Source organism: Topomyia yanbarensis, chromosome 3 (assembly GCF_030247195.1).
Source record: "Topomyia yanbarensis strain Yona2022 chromosome 3, ASM3024719v1, whole genome shotgun sequence".
NCBI lineage: Eukaryota > Metazoa > Arthropoda > Insecta > Diptera > Culicidae > Topomyia > Topomyia yanbarensis.
In genome coordinates, this window is record NC_080672.1 from 258,452,045 (window position 1) to 258,467,708 (window position 15,664).

General features: G+C 37.9%; 2 protein-coding genes across 3 annotated transcripts; one reads left to right on the forward strand and one right to left on the reverse strand.

The window, feature by feature from the left end:
- Window positions 1-400: 400 nt before the first annotated feature.
- On the reverse strand, window positions 401-1,457 carry LOC131689241 (uncharacterized). Of its 2 annotated transcripts, none has more exons than XM_058974191.1 (3): window positions 1,118-1,457; window positions 902-1,037; window positions 401-797 (listed from the first exon to the last, which is right to left on the reverse strand). In XM_058974191.1, exons 1-3 carry the CDS (start codon window positions 1,234-1,236, stop codon window positions 474-476), a joined length of 579 nt encoding a protein of 192 aa, XP_058830174.1. In that variant the 5' UTR covers window positions 1,237-1,457; the 3' UTR covers window positions 401-473. The 2 variants fall into 2 exon arrangements, with proteins under 2 accessions (XP_058830174.1, XP_058830175.1); XM_058974192.1 differs by having other exon boundaries at window positions 1,124-1,455.
- A 9,469-nt stretch (window positions 1,458-10,926) lies between these two features.
- Window positions 10,927-13,242, forward strand: LOC131691636 (uncharacterized). Its single transcript, XM_058978189.1, has 3 exons — window positions 10,927-11,107; window positions 11,619-11,728; window positions 11,808-13,242. Exons 2-3 carry the CDS (start codon window positions 11,630-11,632, stop codon window positions 12,426-12,428), a joined length of 720 nt encoding a protein of 239 aa, XP_058834172.1. The 5' UTR covers window positions 10,927-11,107; window positions 11,619-11,629; the 3' UTR covers window positions 12,429-13,242.
- The last annotated feature ends 2,422 nt before the right edge of the window (window positions 13,243-15,664 follow it).

Here is a 15,664-nt window from a genome sequence, read left to right on the forward strand (position 1 = left end):
AGCTTTTAAGAGGGACGCTCACCCTTAGCGGCCCTTACACGATCAATATTTTTGTCAATACTAGAGAGTATTGATAAAAGTAATGTACATGTAATGTAAAATAGTTGTAAAGACGATGTGCATTTCAAATGGGAATGACGTATTGAGGCAATATCGCCAATACAAATATTGCTCAAGGAGTTTTTATTCTCAGGTGATGCGACCCTCAAAAACGCCGATCAGCCATGTTGGTTTTAGAAACGACGGCTAACAACATTGTTTACTAGTTCTCCTCATATGTTTGCTTTGATTTCAGTTTTTCCTTGGGGCCGCTATAATCCACAGCATGGCAACGAGCACAAAAGGATACGGTGATGAAGTATACTAAGCTCAACAGACAGTGTTCTCCGTTGGACAAATATTAATACTCACATATTTATTTCTTAATCTTGAAAAACCCGTTACGTACACTCTGTCAATAATTTTGTAGCCAATCAAGGCTTTCCACTGTATTTTCCTCGATGGTACATTTTCAGTACCTTTTTTGGGGGTACCAGATCGCGGCTTAAGCCAGGTCGTTTCTTTCTGTTATCGTGTTTCCGAACTGTTTGGTTCTCTACTGCCATACTGGAATGTCCCACGTCATGGGATAACTGATCTACTGACTCTGAATGCGTGTGATTTCCGTGAAGTTCCTTCTTCACTATCAAATCGGAATCGTGGGCAAAGTTGCATTTACTTCCAAACCGACAACGACCTTTGCGATAACTCCAACAAATTTTACGCTTTTGTTCGCTACATTTGTTTTCCGGATCAACCTGAAATTGTTTAGAAGCGCTTTATTTCGTGATAAACCGCTATATCGAATAAAGGTAGGCATTTACTATTGAAATTGCAAATATAATACATTAATTTACATTACCATTTTAACATGTTTTTCCAGGCTGGCTATTTTTGCATCCTCTGCTTCTCGAAACGGATTGCTGAAGACGCCTCCAGGGATTGTTTTATCGTTAGCCAGCATCAAACTAGCACTAGGGAGAGCTGTCTGGTCCGATCTGGGAATTCAAAAATAGTTGTTTGGGTTGACATTTTCATTCTTGTACCATAGGTGAGATAAGCTGCGTCTCATAGGCACCCATACTGTCGAAGAGCTGGTTCTGCTACGTTTTCGCAATGATCCGAGTCTTCGGCAGAGTTCGATTTTTCTGAACTTTCCTCTTCGCTGTTTCCGTAATCGGCAACCAAAGAGAACATCTTTTGTACTTTATTATGTAACTAAATGCGCGAAAACTACAAACATCGATATACAATGCGACTATGATCTATCAATAACCGAACGACGCCTTTTAATATTATTGCGTATTCGCGGTGTTTAGATTTGATATTGGAGTTTGTTATTTTCGCTAAAGACACTCAGCCCAAAGACTCGCCATATCTAATTCGCGTCATCGAAGGTACGTTGTCGCCATCTACAAAAGTTGTGCCTATGAACCAGTACACGGTGCGTTACATAGCGGTACTTTCCGAGCCCCTAATCGACCGGAATGACATTTGGTGCGCACTTTGTTTACTTGGCTGATCAGCTGTTCACAGGCTTTCTAAAGAACAGCTGATCATCCATGTAAACAAAGAGAGCGCAGCAAATGTCATTCCGGTCGAGCTGGGGCTCTGAACGTAACGCTTGTAACACAGCGTATTTTGATTGATTATACAACGTTGTTATAGTTATAGTTATGAAATGTGAATTCAAGATTAATATTTCTTGTAAATACACACATTAGGTTTATGTGCCTACAAATAGTGTCTGTATGTCTCCGCTAATTGCAAAAATCTATGCGTAAAATCAATAGGTATAACGTTTACATTTTTTGAGTGTACTTTTGTGTCATACCTGCAGCGGAATTTTAAAAAGTCTAAATATTTTGAAATGTCTGCAAAACTGTGAATGGAGAAACTCGTACCCTAATAAAGTTTAGTCCAATATAAAGTATTACTTCAATAGATTTATATTTTGTGAAGAAAAGTTTTGTTTTTAAAATTATGTTGTATCAAGTGCAATGTACTGATGAAAAAAGATGGATGGGAAACTGGGGGCAGATCACTTGTGATGCATTTTTAAAAATCAGCTAAATTAAATGCATTTCTTTCCATCAAAATAGAAATTCATAATGTATTTTGCGTTGCGTGCAATATATTTTGCGTTGCGCGTAAGACGTCAAAACCCTACAAAAGTTAGCCCTACATTCAGCAAAACGTCGTGCAAAGTGAATCAGCGTAGGACGTTTGTTAAACAAACTTTTCTGCGAGGGAGTGCAAAGTTGATGCGAAAATGGAAATTAAATGCATTTTTTTCCAATTTGATGCAAATTTGTTATACATTTCTAGAGTGATTCGCCCCTAGGCTTTATATCACAAAATTCGGTATGTTGCCAAATGGCAACAGTATGCATTTAAAGGTTAAATATTCCACGGTGAAATAAGTTCGCAGTGTATATTTCACTTGTTCACCGGGAGTGTAAACGCGACGATGAACGGAATTGATGCGGAGCGGTGAATATAAATGTCATCGCTGTTCACGGTGAACGCCTTCGAATACCACACGCAACCATAAAAAACCTACAGAATAGGGATCTTTAGGGATGTGCGGGTTAAGGCATATTCTGATGCAGATTAGTACCGTGAGTTAATATCTCAGTCCTTTTTCAATTTTTAGGCCCGAAACTATTGAAAAAACCTGTTTTAATCCGCCTAGCGGTGCAATTGTGCCTTTCTCAATCATGAATACGAGAATTTTTTAGTTGCTTATATTCATTAAAAGCTTTCAAATGTATACATTACAATTATATTATACATGACTTGACAACTATATACAAGAAAAGAAATCATTATTCGAGTTTTAAAATTTTGCAAAAGAAAAACCACAGATAACAGACGTTTAGGCTAGAACAAAATTTCTTCAAAAACTTGTGTAAACTTTCAAATTGCTATACGTTGAAAATCCGTGTTTCACTATTGCCATCTGCGCAACTGTTTGCTACACGTGTTTGACAGCTGCACTCTAACTGCATTGTAGTGATCACTGCGCCATCTGCAAACGTTTGCCAAACATGTTTCAGACGTCTGATTTATTCGAAATTTCAGTAGCGGGTATTTACACACGATTCAAATCGAGCCTAAACGTCTGTTATCTGTGGAAAAACCTGCCACGGTAATATTGAATTAAAAAAGGAGCGAAATCGGTTAAGTCCCAAAAAGTCGATTTTTATAAAAAAAAATTTCGAGATAACATAAAATCTCGACGTTTCATGCATTTTAAAGATGTTTAGCATCAAAAATACGAATTCGATTTCTGAATTTTTATGGGGTCCCCCCTTTGAAAATAATTTTGAGTTCCGGATTATATGGGAATTTCATATGTGACCGGACGGTTCAGTGTATATTTCCGGAACCATATAAGCGATCCGTGCGAAATTTTGTAGACATCTGTGGGGATAATATAGCTATCATTTGTCACCAAGTTTGCAAAAATCGGCCCAACCATTTACGGGAATTTGATATGAGTTCGTTAATTTTGAAAGATGGCCGCTTTTCCCGGGCACTTCCGGAACCGTCTATGGTGGTCAATGTAGCCAACGAAAGTTTGGTTGGCCGTCGGTGATCTAAAACTGCAAATTCAAGTAGTTTGAGAGACATTTTAGTGAAATTTTTACCTTTTTTGCTTTCATCGGAGTATCGGTTTTAATCACAATTTGCTATGTGATCGCACGCCACAACCCGTAACTCCAGAACCGGAAGTCGGATCTGGATGAAATTTAATAGCCATTTACGGGGGCGTAACACCTTTCTTTTGAGACTAAATTTGAAGTTGAATCGGTCTAGTCATCTCCGAGAAACCGATGTCACTGTTATTCTGAATTTGGATACTTCCGCCGGGGCTTCCAGAACCGATGATGGTGGCCAATGTGGCCAAAGAGACTTTGAATGGATGTTAGTGACCTAATACTACAAATCGAAGGAGTTGTGGTCATATTTTGAAAAATTAAAGGGTTGTGTACAGGACACGACCACGGTGACATTAAAAATGTAGCTTTTTTCAAGAGCGTGCGAATGAATTTTTTCTATCACACATATCGACTCACGTTCTTGGTTACTCGCCTGTTTTCATGTTACAATTTGCTATATACCCTCCCCATTAAAACATAATTTATTGAAGGTCTTTTAACGGTGATCTATTAATTAACCAAGTATCTCACTAGGTGATTGGCATTATTTGGCTGATCCATTTAGTAAAAATAGGCTGGTCTGCCCAGAAAATATATTCAAAAGAAAAGTTCCATATTGAGAACTGTGATGAGGAAGCCCACGCCCGCCAACGGAAATATACAGATTCTCCATGAAATATGAAATTTCATTTTCCATTTAAATTTTCAATAATGTACTAATGAACTTAAGTAAACAATCTTAAGGTTAAGTATTTGTTGATCGATTAATGGGGGAAAAAATGAAATTATTTGATAAATTACATTGTTATAAAACGTTCGCACTACCAGTTAAAACGGGGTTTATGCTAGTTTGGTGACATTTTTCTTGTTGCTAATTATTAAAACGTGTTATAACTCTGTAGTGTAAACATTGTATTATTAAACCAATTCTGCAGCGTTTTATGTTATATAGGTGTTTTATGTGGTAATAGGACTGACATAATTATATCTTCAGTACAGCGGTTTGTTTCATAATTTAAAAGATTTATTTTAAATTTAAACTAGTATATCCAACCGTTCTATTTGTTGTATACTTTAAAACGCAATTAGAACTGTGTTTTAAATACATAGGGCAGGACACAATACTCAGATACTCTGACTGGATAAACTGGGAAAACAATTTTATGTCCAGTAACGCTTAAGACATGGCTTGAATTTTAATCGAAAAAGAACACCCGCTTAAACTGCTGCTGGGACGGTAAGTTCTGTTTTAAAATTTTCCGTTTTGTGCAGTACGAAACAAAAGTGTTTGAAATTAGAAAACAAAAAGTTCTGCTGGGAATGTGATTGTTTCCGATGCAATTACACAGGTTTTTCACGCAGGGGATACAGGCCGTGTAAATGAAAACCGCGTAAATTTAAAAAAAAAACACGTAAATGAAAATCGCGTTAATTTCAAAATCCGCGTAAAAACCTGTGCTCTCCTATATAAAATACTACGCTGCTGAACAGTGCAATAACTACAGAAGCACGTGTCAGATGCCTTACTGAAAAAAAACATAACCGAAATATATATCACATATAACCGAAATATGAAACATATGAAAACCGATAGGCTCTTTACCCTACGCAGCTACAAAGCGCCGTAAACATGGATTAACAAGTTACAACGCACACCCCTAATAAACATCTTATGATTCCAGAGCCTAACAACCTGTTCAGGGTATCATCCAAACAATATGTGGAATCGTTGGACTATACAAGTTAAAGTTCGTGTATATTTTTTATTACGGACGCATGCATAAAAATAAATATATTTTTTTCAAACGCAACACTCTTATGTCGTTTTCGCTTGAAGCAGAAACTAACTCAGTTTCGGACCTAACTGCTGTCAAACCGTTTGTTTGAAGCCAGTTTCCAACCTAGGTTATTGTCGCGCTTATAATAAAATCTCACATTGCGGGCGTCTGAAAGGCGCATCAAATATAGCCGCAGTTGCTCCGCAAGCAGATTTCAGTGGAGCTTTATTTTTCTACCAGCTGTGTGCTTTTCGAAAGCTTCAAGGAAAAAGCTGCCTATAAATTTATATAGGCGGCTGTCACGCGCCTATCTCAATTGAGCTTTCATATAATCGCATATCGAGCGATTATCCTGCAAGGCACAATATGCGCCACTGAACTGAAAACCGGGTTGGGTTCCAACCTGAAATATATTTCGGGTTCGCTCACACCACTGCTGTTTGGCGAGAACCCAACTCAGTTTCATTAAAAACGTTCGTTTGAAGCAACTAACCTGGGTTAGTTTCTAGGTTCTCAATCGAAAACGACATTAAGCAGCACACACCGTATTGAATTAAATCCAAACCACCCCACCAACCCACTTTGCAAATCATTCTGTGACACCGTGCTGGTACCCGAAAAATCCGCACACGGCCACCGCTGCCGAAAATGCATAGCGTCTACCGCTTATTGTAGTGCCCAGACGCTGCAGCCATGATCTTACCCGTTCGACATAAGAACAAAAACTGATTCAAACGTGTACGCGTCACCTCTATTTATAAACTAACCGTATATGGTTTAGTCACTTAGGTGCGAGTGTGTGCAAATGCCAACGTTACCGAAAATCGATAGCGCTTATTGCATCGCCCGGAGACGACGTTGTTCGTGTGGGATAAGAGCAACAACTGATTTAAATGGACATGCGTTGCTTCTATTTATGACTTTTCGTGTTTCATTGAGCAACTAAGCTGCCCTCTTTTGACGGTTGTGTCTGAGAAATCTGCCTCACGAATGGTAATTTTCCCTGTTTTCGTGAAATTTTTAATTTTACCAAAGTCTACTTTTATTGGGGAGATATTAAATTATTACCAATATTTAAGTTAGGTGTTTCTGAATCGGTTGGTGTGTGAATGATTAAAATCCATCTAGTAATATTGGAGTTATAAGCGTGCAAACCTTACATAGTTTCGTTACATGGGAGATAGTTTTGATTTTAGAATGACACCTAGCCCCAGATAGTGGAGTAAGACATTTTTAATGTCAAAAAATTTCACCTTTATACATTCATTTCAGAATGTATTAAAATCGACATTTTCTGCGTGTTTGTACTCATCACCCTGTAATTCCGGAACCGGAAGTCGGATTCATTAGAAATTCAATAGCAGCCTATGGGAACGTTGCACCTTTCATTTGGGACTAAGTTTATCAAAATCGGTTCAGCCATCTCTGAGAAAAATGAGTGACATTTTTGGTCACATACACACAGACGCACATACACACACATACATACATACACACATACATACACACGCACAGACATTTGCCGAACTCGACGAACTGAATCGAATGGTAAATGTCACTCGGGCCTCCGTTAAAAATACGGTTTTCAGAGCAATTGCAATACCTTTCTATGGAGAAAGGCAAAACATTTTTTAGTTTGTTTTCTTTTAGGACAATAACACATCCAAACCCATGCGACTTGCAAGACTCTATAGGTTGCCTTATCAGATCTACCATAGTTTGCAGATGAAACTTGGGATGGCAGGCTGCTAGCTGATTGCAAAAGTACCAGATCATGCTGTGTGGGGTGTTGTCCCGGTTAACAATGAGGCGAACGAGATATTTGCAGATACGTCATTTAGTAGGACAACTGTCAGTTTTTTGGTTGAATTTAATTTGTTTTTTTTTATTAAAAAATCAGAAAAGAATAATAAAGGTTTGAGAATGATATGAGTGTACTCGTAAGGACACCTGCTATCAACAGTATATGAAAAACTGAGGCATTTTTTTTCAAATTTAAGATCCCTACACTGAAAAAAATCCAAACGTTAATTCTATTTGCTTCAAACCGCTTAAAATTCATTTGAAGAAGAAATGCTATTGTTATCACGCGCACACATACCTTCTATGTGTCAATTGTATAAACTATGTATGCACACACATAAGTTATATGTGCATATTATTATAGAATGGGGTTTTATATGCCTATTAGTTATGAAATGTGAATGTAAGATTAATATTTCTTGTAAATACACACATTAGGTTTATGTGCCAGCAAATAGTGTGTATATGCCTCCGTTAATTGCAAAAATCTATGTGTAAAATCAATAGGCATAACGTTTACTTTTTTTTGAGTGTATAAGTTCTTTTAACTTAAATTTAGGGACTTTTGAGTTGTGCGTCGCTTTCGCACTTATTAGCTTATTAGCAGAGACTAATCGAGACTCCCAACTCCCGAAGAAATCCCTGAAAACTTATGGTTCACAGTGTAATAGAATGAGTTACTTTGGTCCCTCGATATGTCACTTCACTCACCTCACTCAGTCCTTGGCACAACAAGCTTTTAATAATTTTAATCTAGTGTTCGATGGTATTTAGAGTTATTGTTTATTACTGACGCAACGAATTCCTGAGAGTAGCAGTTAAAGTACTGAAAAATCTCCGTTGTTTTCGAACGAACCGAAGTCGAAGTCAACCGTATGACGAACTTATCCTATTTTGCGTCTTGATTCTCATTCCTCTATTTTCAAAGGAATACGACGACGTTTTATCAAGCGGATTAATTAAGTAATCAAGAGTTTTCGCCTTCATTTTTTCCATAAAGTGGTAGTTTTGTGATATTTGAAGTGTCGCGCATTCGTCTCTGTTGGGGTAGCAGTAATTCCAATTAGAATCGTTAGCGTGTTGGTCATCGTTATCACTGCAGACGTCCGTGGAGCCTGTGGTTTTGAGGAACCACCCAGTAAGACAAAGAAGACAATCAAACAAGCGAAAAAGGTTGAAGCAGAAATTGGATGGATCTGCTGTGACTCGTGCCTAAAGTGTTTTCATACACATTGAATTTGAATTACTGGGTACAGTAAAATTTTACTGGTGTTTTGAACAGCAAACCGTTCTGTAACCAATTCATTAAAGCAATTTGGTTACCGAACTCTCCGCAAACCGTTCTATCCAACATATATACATCTTTAAAGGCAATCTGTCTTCATTAAAAAGGGCTGATTGTATTTTGAGTCTCAATAATGTTCTTAAGTTCTGGTATAGTATATTGTTGAATAAACGAAATATACAATGATGCAGAATCTATTGTCATCATGAATTTGATATTGGGAAATGTAAATATATTTCTTTGGTTGGTTTACCCATTTTAATACAAAAACAATATTGTGGGTTCTGCACCAGTCCATTTAGAACAGTCCGGATATAGTGTAAAATGCTTCACCGGTCATAAAGGTGTTAGGCCTAGCAAAAGTTACTTTCAGAGGAATTTGTCCTTACACTCAAAAAAAAGTAAACGTTATGCCTATTGATTTTACACATAGATTTTTGCAATTAACGGAGGCATATAGACACTATTTGCTGACACATAAACCTAATGTGTGTATTTACAAGAAATATTAATCTTACATTCACATTTCATAACTATTAGGCACATAAAACCCCATTCTATAACCATATGCACATATAACTTATGTGTGTGCATACATAGTTTATACAGTTGACACATAGAAGGTATGTGTGCGCGAGATAACAATAGCATTTCTTCTTCACATCAATTTTAAGCGGTTTGAAGCAAATAGAATTAACGTTTGGATTTTTTTCAGTGTATAGATTTCTCTATAATATGGTCCAAATATGATGAAGAGCTGTGTCAAAAGAGATTATAACTACTAGAGGTCGCATGTCACTGTTAACACTGATAATTTATCATCTCGCTCTTACATATGCTAGACACATATTGTCCCGGATACACACATGTAAAACTAATGGGATACAATATGTTAGAGCGAGACTCCATGTTTCAGTCCGTGAATACATTGAGACAGTAGCACTTTGCTCCCTCTAGTAGTTATACTCTTTTGCTGTCATCTGGCCAAATCCGTAAGAGGCTTTCGAGTGAAAGATTTAATTGTCAGTTTGAATGCTTTTTGTTCTGCTTCCGGCACAGCTTAATTGCGGAAGTTTTGGCCACCGATTACAAGTTTTAGTATGAATAGTGTCGTCCTTAGTGCGGGGTCCCTGGCCATCGCTAAGGGCACCCATGCATAAAATCGATACTGCATTCACCGTGTAAAATTTTTCACTAATTAAGAAACACCGCTTCGTCGGCTAAAATGAAGTTCAAAATTAATATTCTTCTGTATTTGATCCTGGCAATATGTGAAGCATTTGGTGCAGAAACTTTTTACTTGCCTGACCTCTTTATTATTGTTTAATGTTACTATAGTCACGCGAAGACGATTGCCTATATCAAAGGCATACTATGATAACGTAAGGGAATGAGTGCTGAGTACCGATCTTTCTTTGACATTTCGGGGGACCGTGCTAGTACTACTTGAACCATGGGAAATCCTTGAGTCCTCCGTCTCAATTAGTCTCTGTTATTAGTGTTGGCAAAAACAAAACGAGAGATTCGACTCAGTCGAGGTCTTCCGTGCAGTAAGGTACTTTTGAGTTGTTTGGGGTATACTCAAAATTAGGTAAATTTAACTTAAATTGAAGTAAATTAAACTCAAGGTTGAGTTATGATTTTTACCGTTGTTAAATGGAAACTACCTTCAACACGGTTTATCTAATTTTACCTTCCTGCACGATACCACGAGATTGAGTCAAACGTACTCAATTTTAGGTAGTTTTTCGGTGGCGTGCAGACTGCATTCTGACAAACTGTAAACTGCCTGTTGACCGTGAAATCGTTGTTCACTGATGAAACTGTTCACGACGTTGTCCGCCGCGAATAATGAAAGGTATTCAACACTTGATCATTTTCATTTTCACGGAGAGTCTAAGGGCCGATTTCATCACCCTCGCTTAGCGCTTAAGCCAGGTTTAAACGTACTGGTGAACCTGGTTTAAAAGTTAAGCGAGGGTGAAGAAATTGGCCTTAAATAGTGCTATACCGAGGAAACCCAATTTATGTGGTTTTCGTTTGAGGCGAAACTGAGTCAGTGCCTAACCCCAACTGCTGTCAAAATGTATGAACTGACAGCGGTTGGGGTTAGAACCTGACTCAGTTTCAGGTTCAAGCGAAATCGCCAGTAGTTTGTTAATTAATCGGTCGAAGCACCCGATTTTGTCGCTCGACTGAGAAATTTCGCAGCTGTCAAATGATCACACCTTTTAATTTTTTCATCTTGGGCTTTGGGAATCACCCTGCGATTCGCCACCAATTTTGGCGTTTGCGGCGGAAGTTGAGTCTGATTTTAGTTGGCTACTCTGCGTTTACATGACTTTCGCTCTGTAGAAGCTTCATTCTCTTTTCCGGCACTCTCGTAGTAAGAAGCATTCTGTCGTTCGCGTTAATAGTTTGCTAATTTCAGCGAAAATTCGCTTCGAAATCCGGCCAAACCCACACGGAATCGATTCGCGCGTGAGAAATGATTGTTTTGAATCCCAAGCTAGGAAACAACTCGCTAGCTGGTTGAGGTAAAGTTGAAAATATTCATCGCTTGGAGATGGTTTGATGGGCGAGTCCCAGTATATGAAAAGCAAGATGGCTGCCGCTTGGTCGCTTGCTCGTCATGAGAAGCACTATTTTGCTGAAGTGAAAATGCCGGAGATTGTCAAAGTGCATGGAAAGTTTTTTTATGTGTGCGGCTTCAGTATCGAATATGCAGAAAGTTTTGTTTCGTGAAGAATTGCCTTACTTTAATTTTTAAAGCAATATTGGAATTTCGTGTTCAGCGTATCGTCGGTTCATAGGTATTCCGCGTATGGGATGTTATGCAGATATTGTGCATCTAATAAAGCGACCAAGAGCAGCCAGAGTATGAATTAATTACTATAACAAAATGAATAATTTTCGCCCTTATTCTTGGGTCGCTGGTTATTTCCAAATTACAATCGAGGCATTTGCCCGATTCAGAATATGGTCTGAACTGTCAACAAAAATGTGTGATAGCTAATCTGTATTGTTTGCATTGTTTTTTATTTGTAGATGATTAAAAAATGAATGAAGGTGATTCAGCGGGAGGGCAAACAGGTCGTACCCTAGCCCTTCCTGCTGGGACTGACCAGAGAATATTGAGCATCAGCAGTGCAGGCCATGTAAGTTGCGACAGAATGTACGTTAAAACAACATCGGGAAGTAATTCACCATTTTCCTTTATCCATTTTACCGGTCCAGTTGCCCGTTGGGCCTGTGGTAGTTTCATCACCAATGTCCCGTTCGTCTGCCGATGAGAGACAGCAACAGTTTAAGCATCTTCAGCCAATGCAGAGCACTGGAGTACATCAAAATAAATCTCATACAGTACCAAACCCAGCCGGAATCGTTACATGTAATCAGCAACAGTTTACATCATCAACTAGTGGTAGTAACGTTTTGATCAGTGGCGTTAACAATGTGAACAATGACACAAACAGTACAGTTATCAGAGCTTCATTTGACAGTGGAGTGCGAACGCAGAATTCTTTTATCGGAACAAGTGGAAGCAACAGTGCAAGTGATGGACTAGTCCCGAATCATCCCAGTGGCATCGTTAGTGTTTTTAGTGGTATCATAAGCGGTAATAACAATAGTGCAAATTCTGGGAAGATATACACACAAACTGCAAGTGGAATAGTGACTGGAACGGGATCGGGCGCAGGAGTGGATAGTGGTGAAACTTTTCCTGTTTCTCCAACAGCCCGGAAACGACTAAAACTTGATAGTCCTATTATTGAAGTGGAACATGATATTTCCGCACTGAAGAAACTTATTCTAGAGCACAAGTACATGAGATTACGGAGTATTAAGGAAAAGTAAGTGTAATTGAACAATAGCCTTTTTGCTAAACTGATCACGGGGTGTTGTGAACTTGCGGGGGTTTACGCTGTGACCGATAAAATTTGTAACAGGGGAGATGGACCGTGATGGGTTTTAGTCGTATGCAGACAAGATATAGAAAAACTAACAACCAAGCGGTATAAAATCGGGCAGGCAGACCAAATGGTTATAAATGGCTTAATTTACAACATCCAATGAAAAAATGGGGGAAATGTTGTAGGAAATTTAAACTGGAAAAAAGTTATTCCTACTAATCTTACTACAAGTGATATTGCACAGGAGAAAGCAATAAACAAATGTGGCGACGCCACATCGCTTCATTCGTGTGCTTCAACTAGTCTTGTCCTTATACTTGAGTATACCAGGCAAGCCAGTGGATCACAGGTTTGTTTGCACTCTCGACGGAGAGATCAAGACCACTTCGGCGGATTCTTAGCGGCTTTGCGTCACTTTGGATCCTTGGACTCGGCTCACACTACCTTCGTCCTAAATGTCACTCATGTGCATACCACTTTTAGTAAAGTTAGTAGGAGTAACTTTATTTTCAGCTTAAATTACTTTAAATGTTTCCCCAATTTTTCTTCAATGTTTGTAAAATATGCTTTTTAGGACCATTTCCCATAACCCATTTTTCGAAAAAGCCGTAATTCGGAACATTTACTCGTACTTTGATGGTCAAAGAAGTTACTTGGATAGCAATAAATGTATAAGGAATAAAAAAATTATTCCGTAGAAAATTTAATTTACTAATTCCTTATGAAACTTTGAAGCCCAATTTTTTAAAATAAATATTAAAACTAAATCTGAAAATATTCATTATTGATTTTGTTTGAATTTTTGTCCCCACTAGTGTCGACCTTTTCAAGAAAAAGTTGTAATGCAAAATTCGCGTAAAGGTTCTCCGATGTAAGAGTCGCTTGAAAAAAATGATTGCGTACAAACAGGACAAAAATATCCGGCTTACGCAGAGCAGCTTTCTTTAAGTCGACATCTACTGTTTAATATAATGATATGTAATTTTTTCTGCCTAGAAATTGCTTTTAACCAGCTTTGTACTGGGGGTTCCAACTTGCTTATTTTTTACGGCCGAGAACCTTTCAAACGATTCGTACGCCAAGAGATCTCAGGCCTACGGAGGTTACACAGAACAGGCTACAAAAACGATCACAAATGAAAATCAGCACATCTAAACTTTTGAGATGAGACGCAAACTATAAACCTGCCAAAAATCGCTGTGAACCAGGTTGACAAAGATTTTTGAAAACGTTGAAACATATCGACTTTAAATTTTAATCTCGTCTCTTCAAGCGCCTCGTATCTAGAACTACTAGTTTCAAACCTTTCTGCGGTCTGTGATAGTCCCGATTTTCACGTACATACTGCGACGTAGCTTATTGCCCCGGGCTGTCAGCATCATTCAAACAACTATATTGCTGCATCAAATCAGTAGTTGTTCGTAATTACAACGAGACTAACAGGAACGCACACGATGCTTCAGCATCCCGTGACACAGCATATTCAGCTTACTTGTGTATAGAGCCGAGGGATTGCCCTTCCTATGATGATTCTCAGGGATAGACCGTTCCAACATCAAATTATGGTCTTGTCAAATTTTGGTCTTGTCAAACTGCAAATGACGTGAAAACCCAAGATGATACCAGATAAGGTATAGGCCTACGTAAAGCGAGAGTTTTGGTTTTACAATTGGCAACATCTATATTGCTATCTATATAACTGCTTTACTTTCAGAAAAAAGAAGTTGTTAAAATCGAAATTAATTAAAACAATGTTTTGAATATAGAAACTAGTGCTTTCAGCCTTTTTGAGGTTCTCAAGGCGTTTGCCACCAATATTATTATCTTGAATCTGTTTTTCGCTTGTCAAATCTGCCACTCTTCTTATTCTTATCCGGACACGCTTTGGGGCAGACACTCGTATACACCGAGCAAAAAGCTTCTGAGAATTTCATAAGTCTCGACATATGAACCAGCCTTCTGACGATGCCATTGAACGCTTTAGAATGTCATAGGCAGGCTTATGAATTCATTTATCTTTATTCATGCACTCCATAGACGTACAAATAATATATTTCATAAAACAGTCTTATGACTTCGCTCCAATATATGCGTTTAAGAATTTCATAAGTTTTTCTTATGAAACCCATATGAAATCTGTTATTGATTCTATAAAATTGTATTTTGTTTTTCGTAAACGTCACTTTTGTGAAAATTTCATAATTGTTTCTTATGACCAACCAGAAGCTAATAGTTTCAGGCCAGCACTTTTTTATTACCGCTGTTTCAAACAAAAGAAGTGAGATTTTTGTCAAATTGCTACAAAATTTTAAATAATTGTTTTTTATGTTATTGAATAAATTACTATGAGCATTAAATCAGTTTACATGGTTATGATTTTTACAGAAGATATCCGATTATTTGAAATGAAATAAGTTGTGCATATAATTAGTGTCTGACGCTAGGGGCAGATGACTTGTGATGCATTTTTAAAAATCAGCGAAATTAAATGCATTTATTTCCATCAAAATAGAAATTCATAATGTATTCTGCGTCGCGTGCAATGTTTTTGCGTTGCGTGCAATGTTGTTTGCGTTGCGTGTAAGACGTCAAAACCCTACAGAAAAACTAGCCCTACATTTAACAAAACGTCGAACAAAGTGGATCAGCGTAGGACGTTTGTTAAACAAACTTTTCTGCGAGGGAGTGCAAAGCTGATGCAAAAATGGAAATTAAATGCATTTTTTCTAATTTGATGCAAATTTGTTATACATTCTTCGAGTGATCTGCCCCTAGGTTTGACGCGTATTTTATGATTATCAAAATCATTTGAGAAGTAACAATCATTATCATTCAGTTGTCTAAGCCCAGTTTCCCACGAAATATTGACGAATCGTTGCTCATTATAGACTTATCCAGCTGCGTTGGTATTATGCCGCTTTGACGTTTAAATTGGGAGGAAAACAAACCATTTGCACTGCGAATTGGGAGGAAAACAAACCGCTTGTGGGCTTAAGGGGAGGGCGGTAGTATAAAAATGCGAGATCTCAGTGTGCGTATTTTAAACGTCAGATATCTCAATGTAGAAATTTTACCATTTAATGAGTTTTCTCTTCAATCTTCTGAAGGGATCTACACTTGGCGGTTCATTTGTCCCGAATTTAGTTCAACAAGATGACCACACTAATGAACTCATTATGA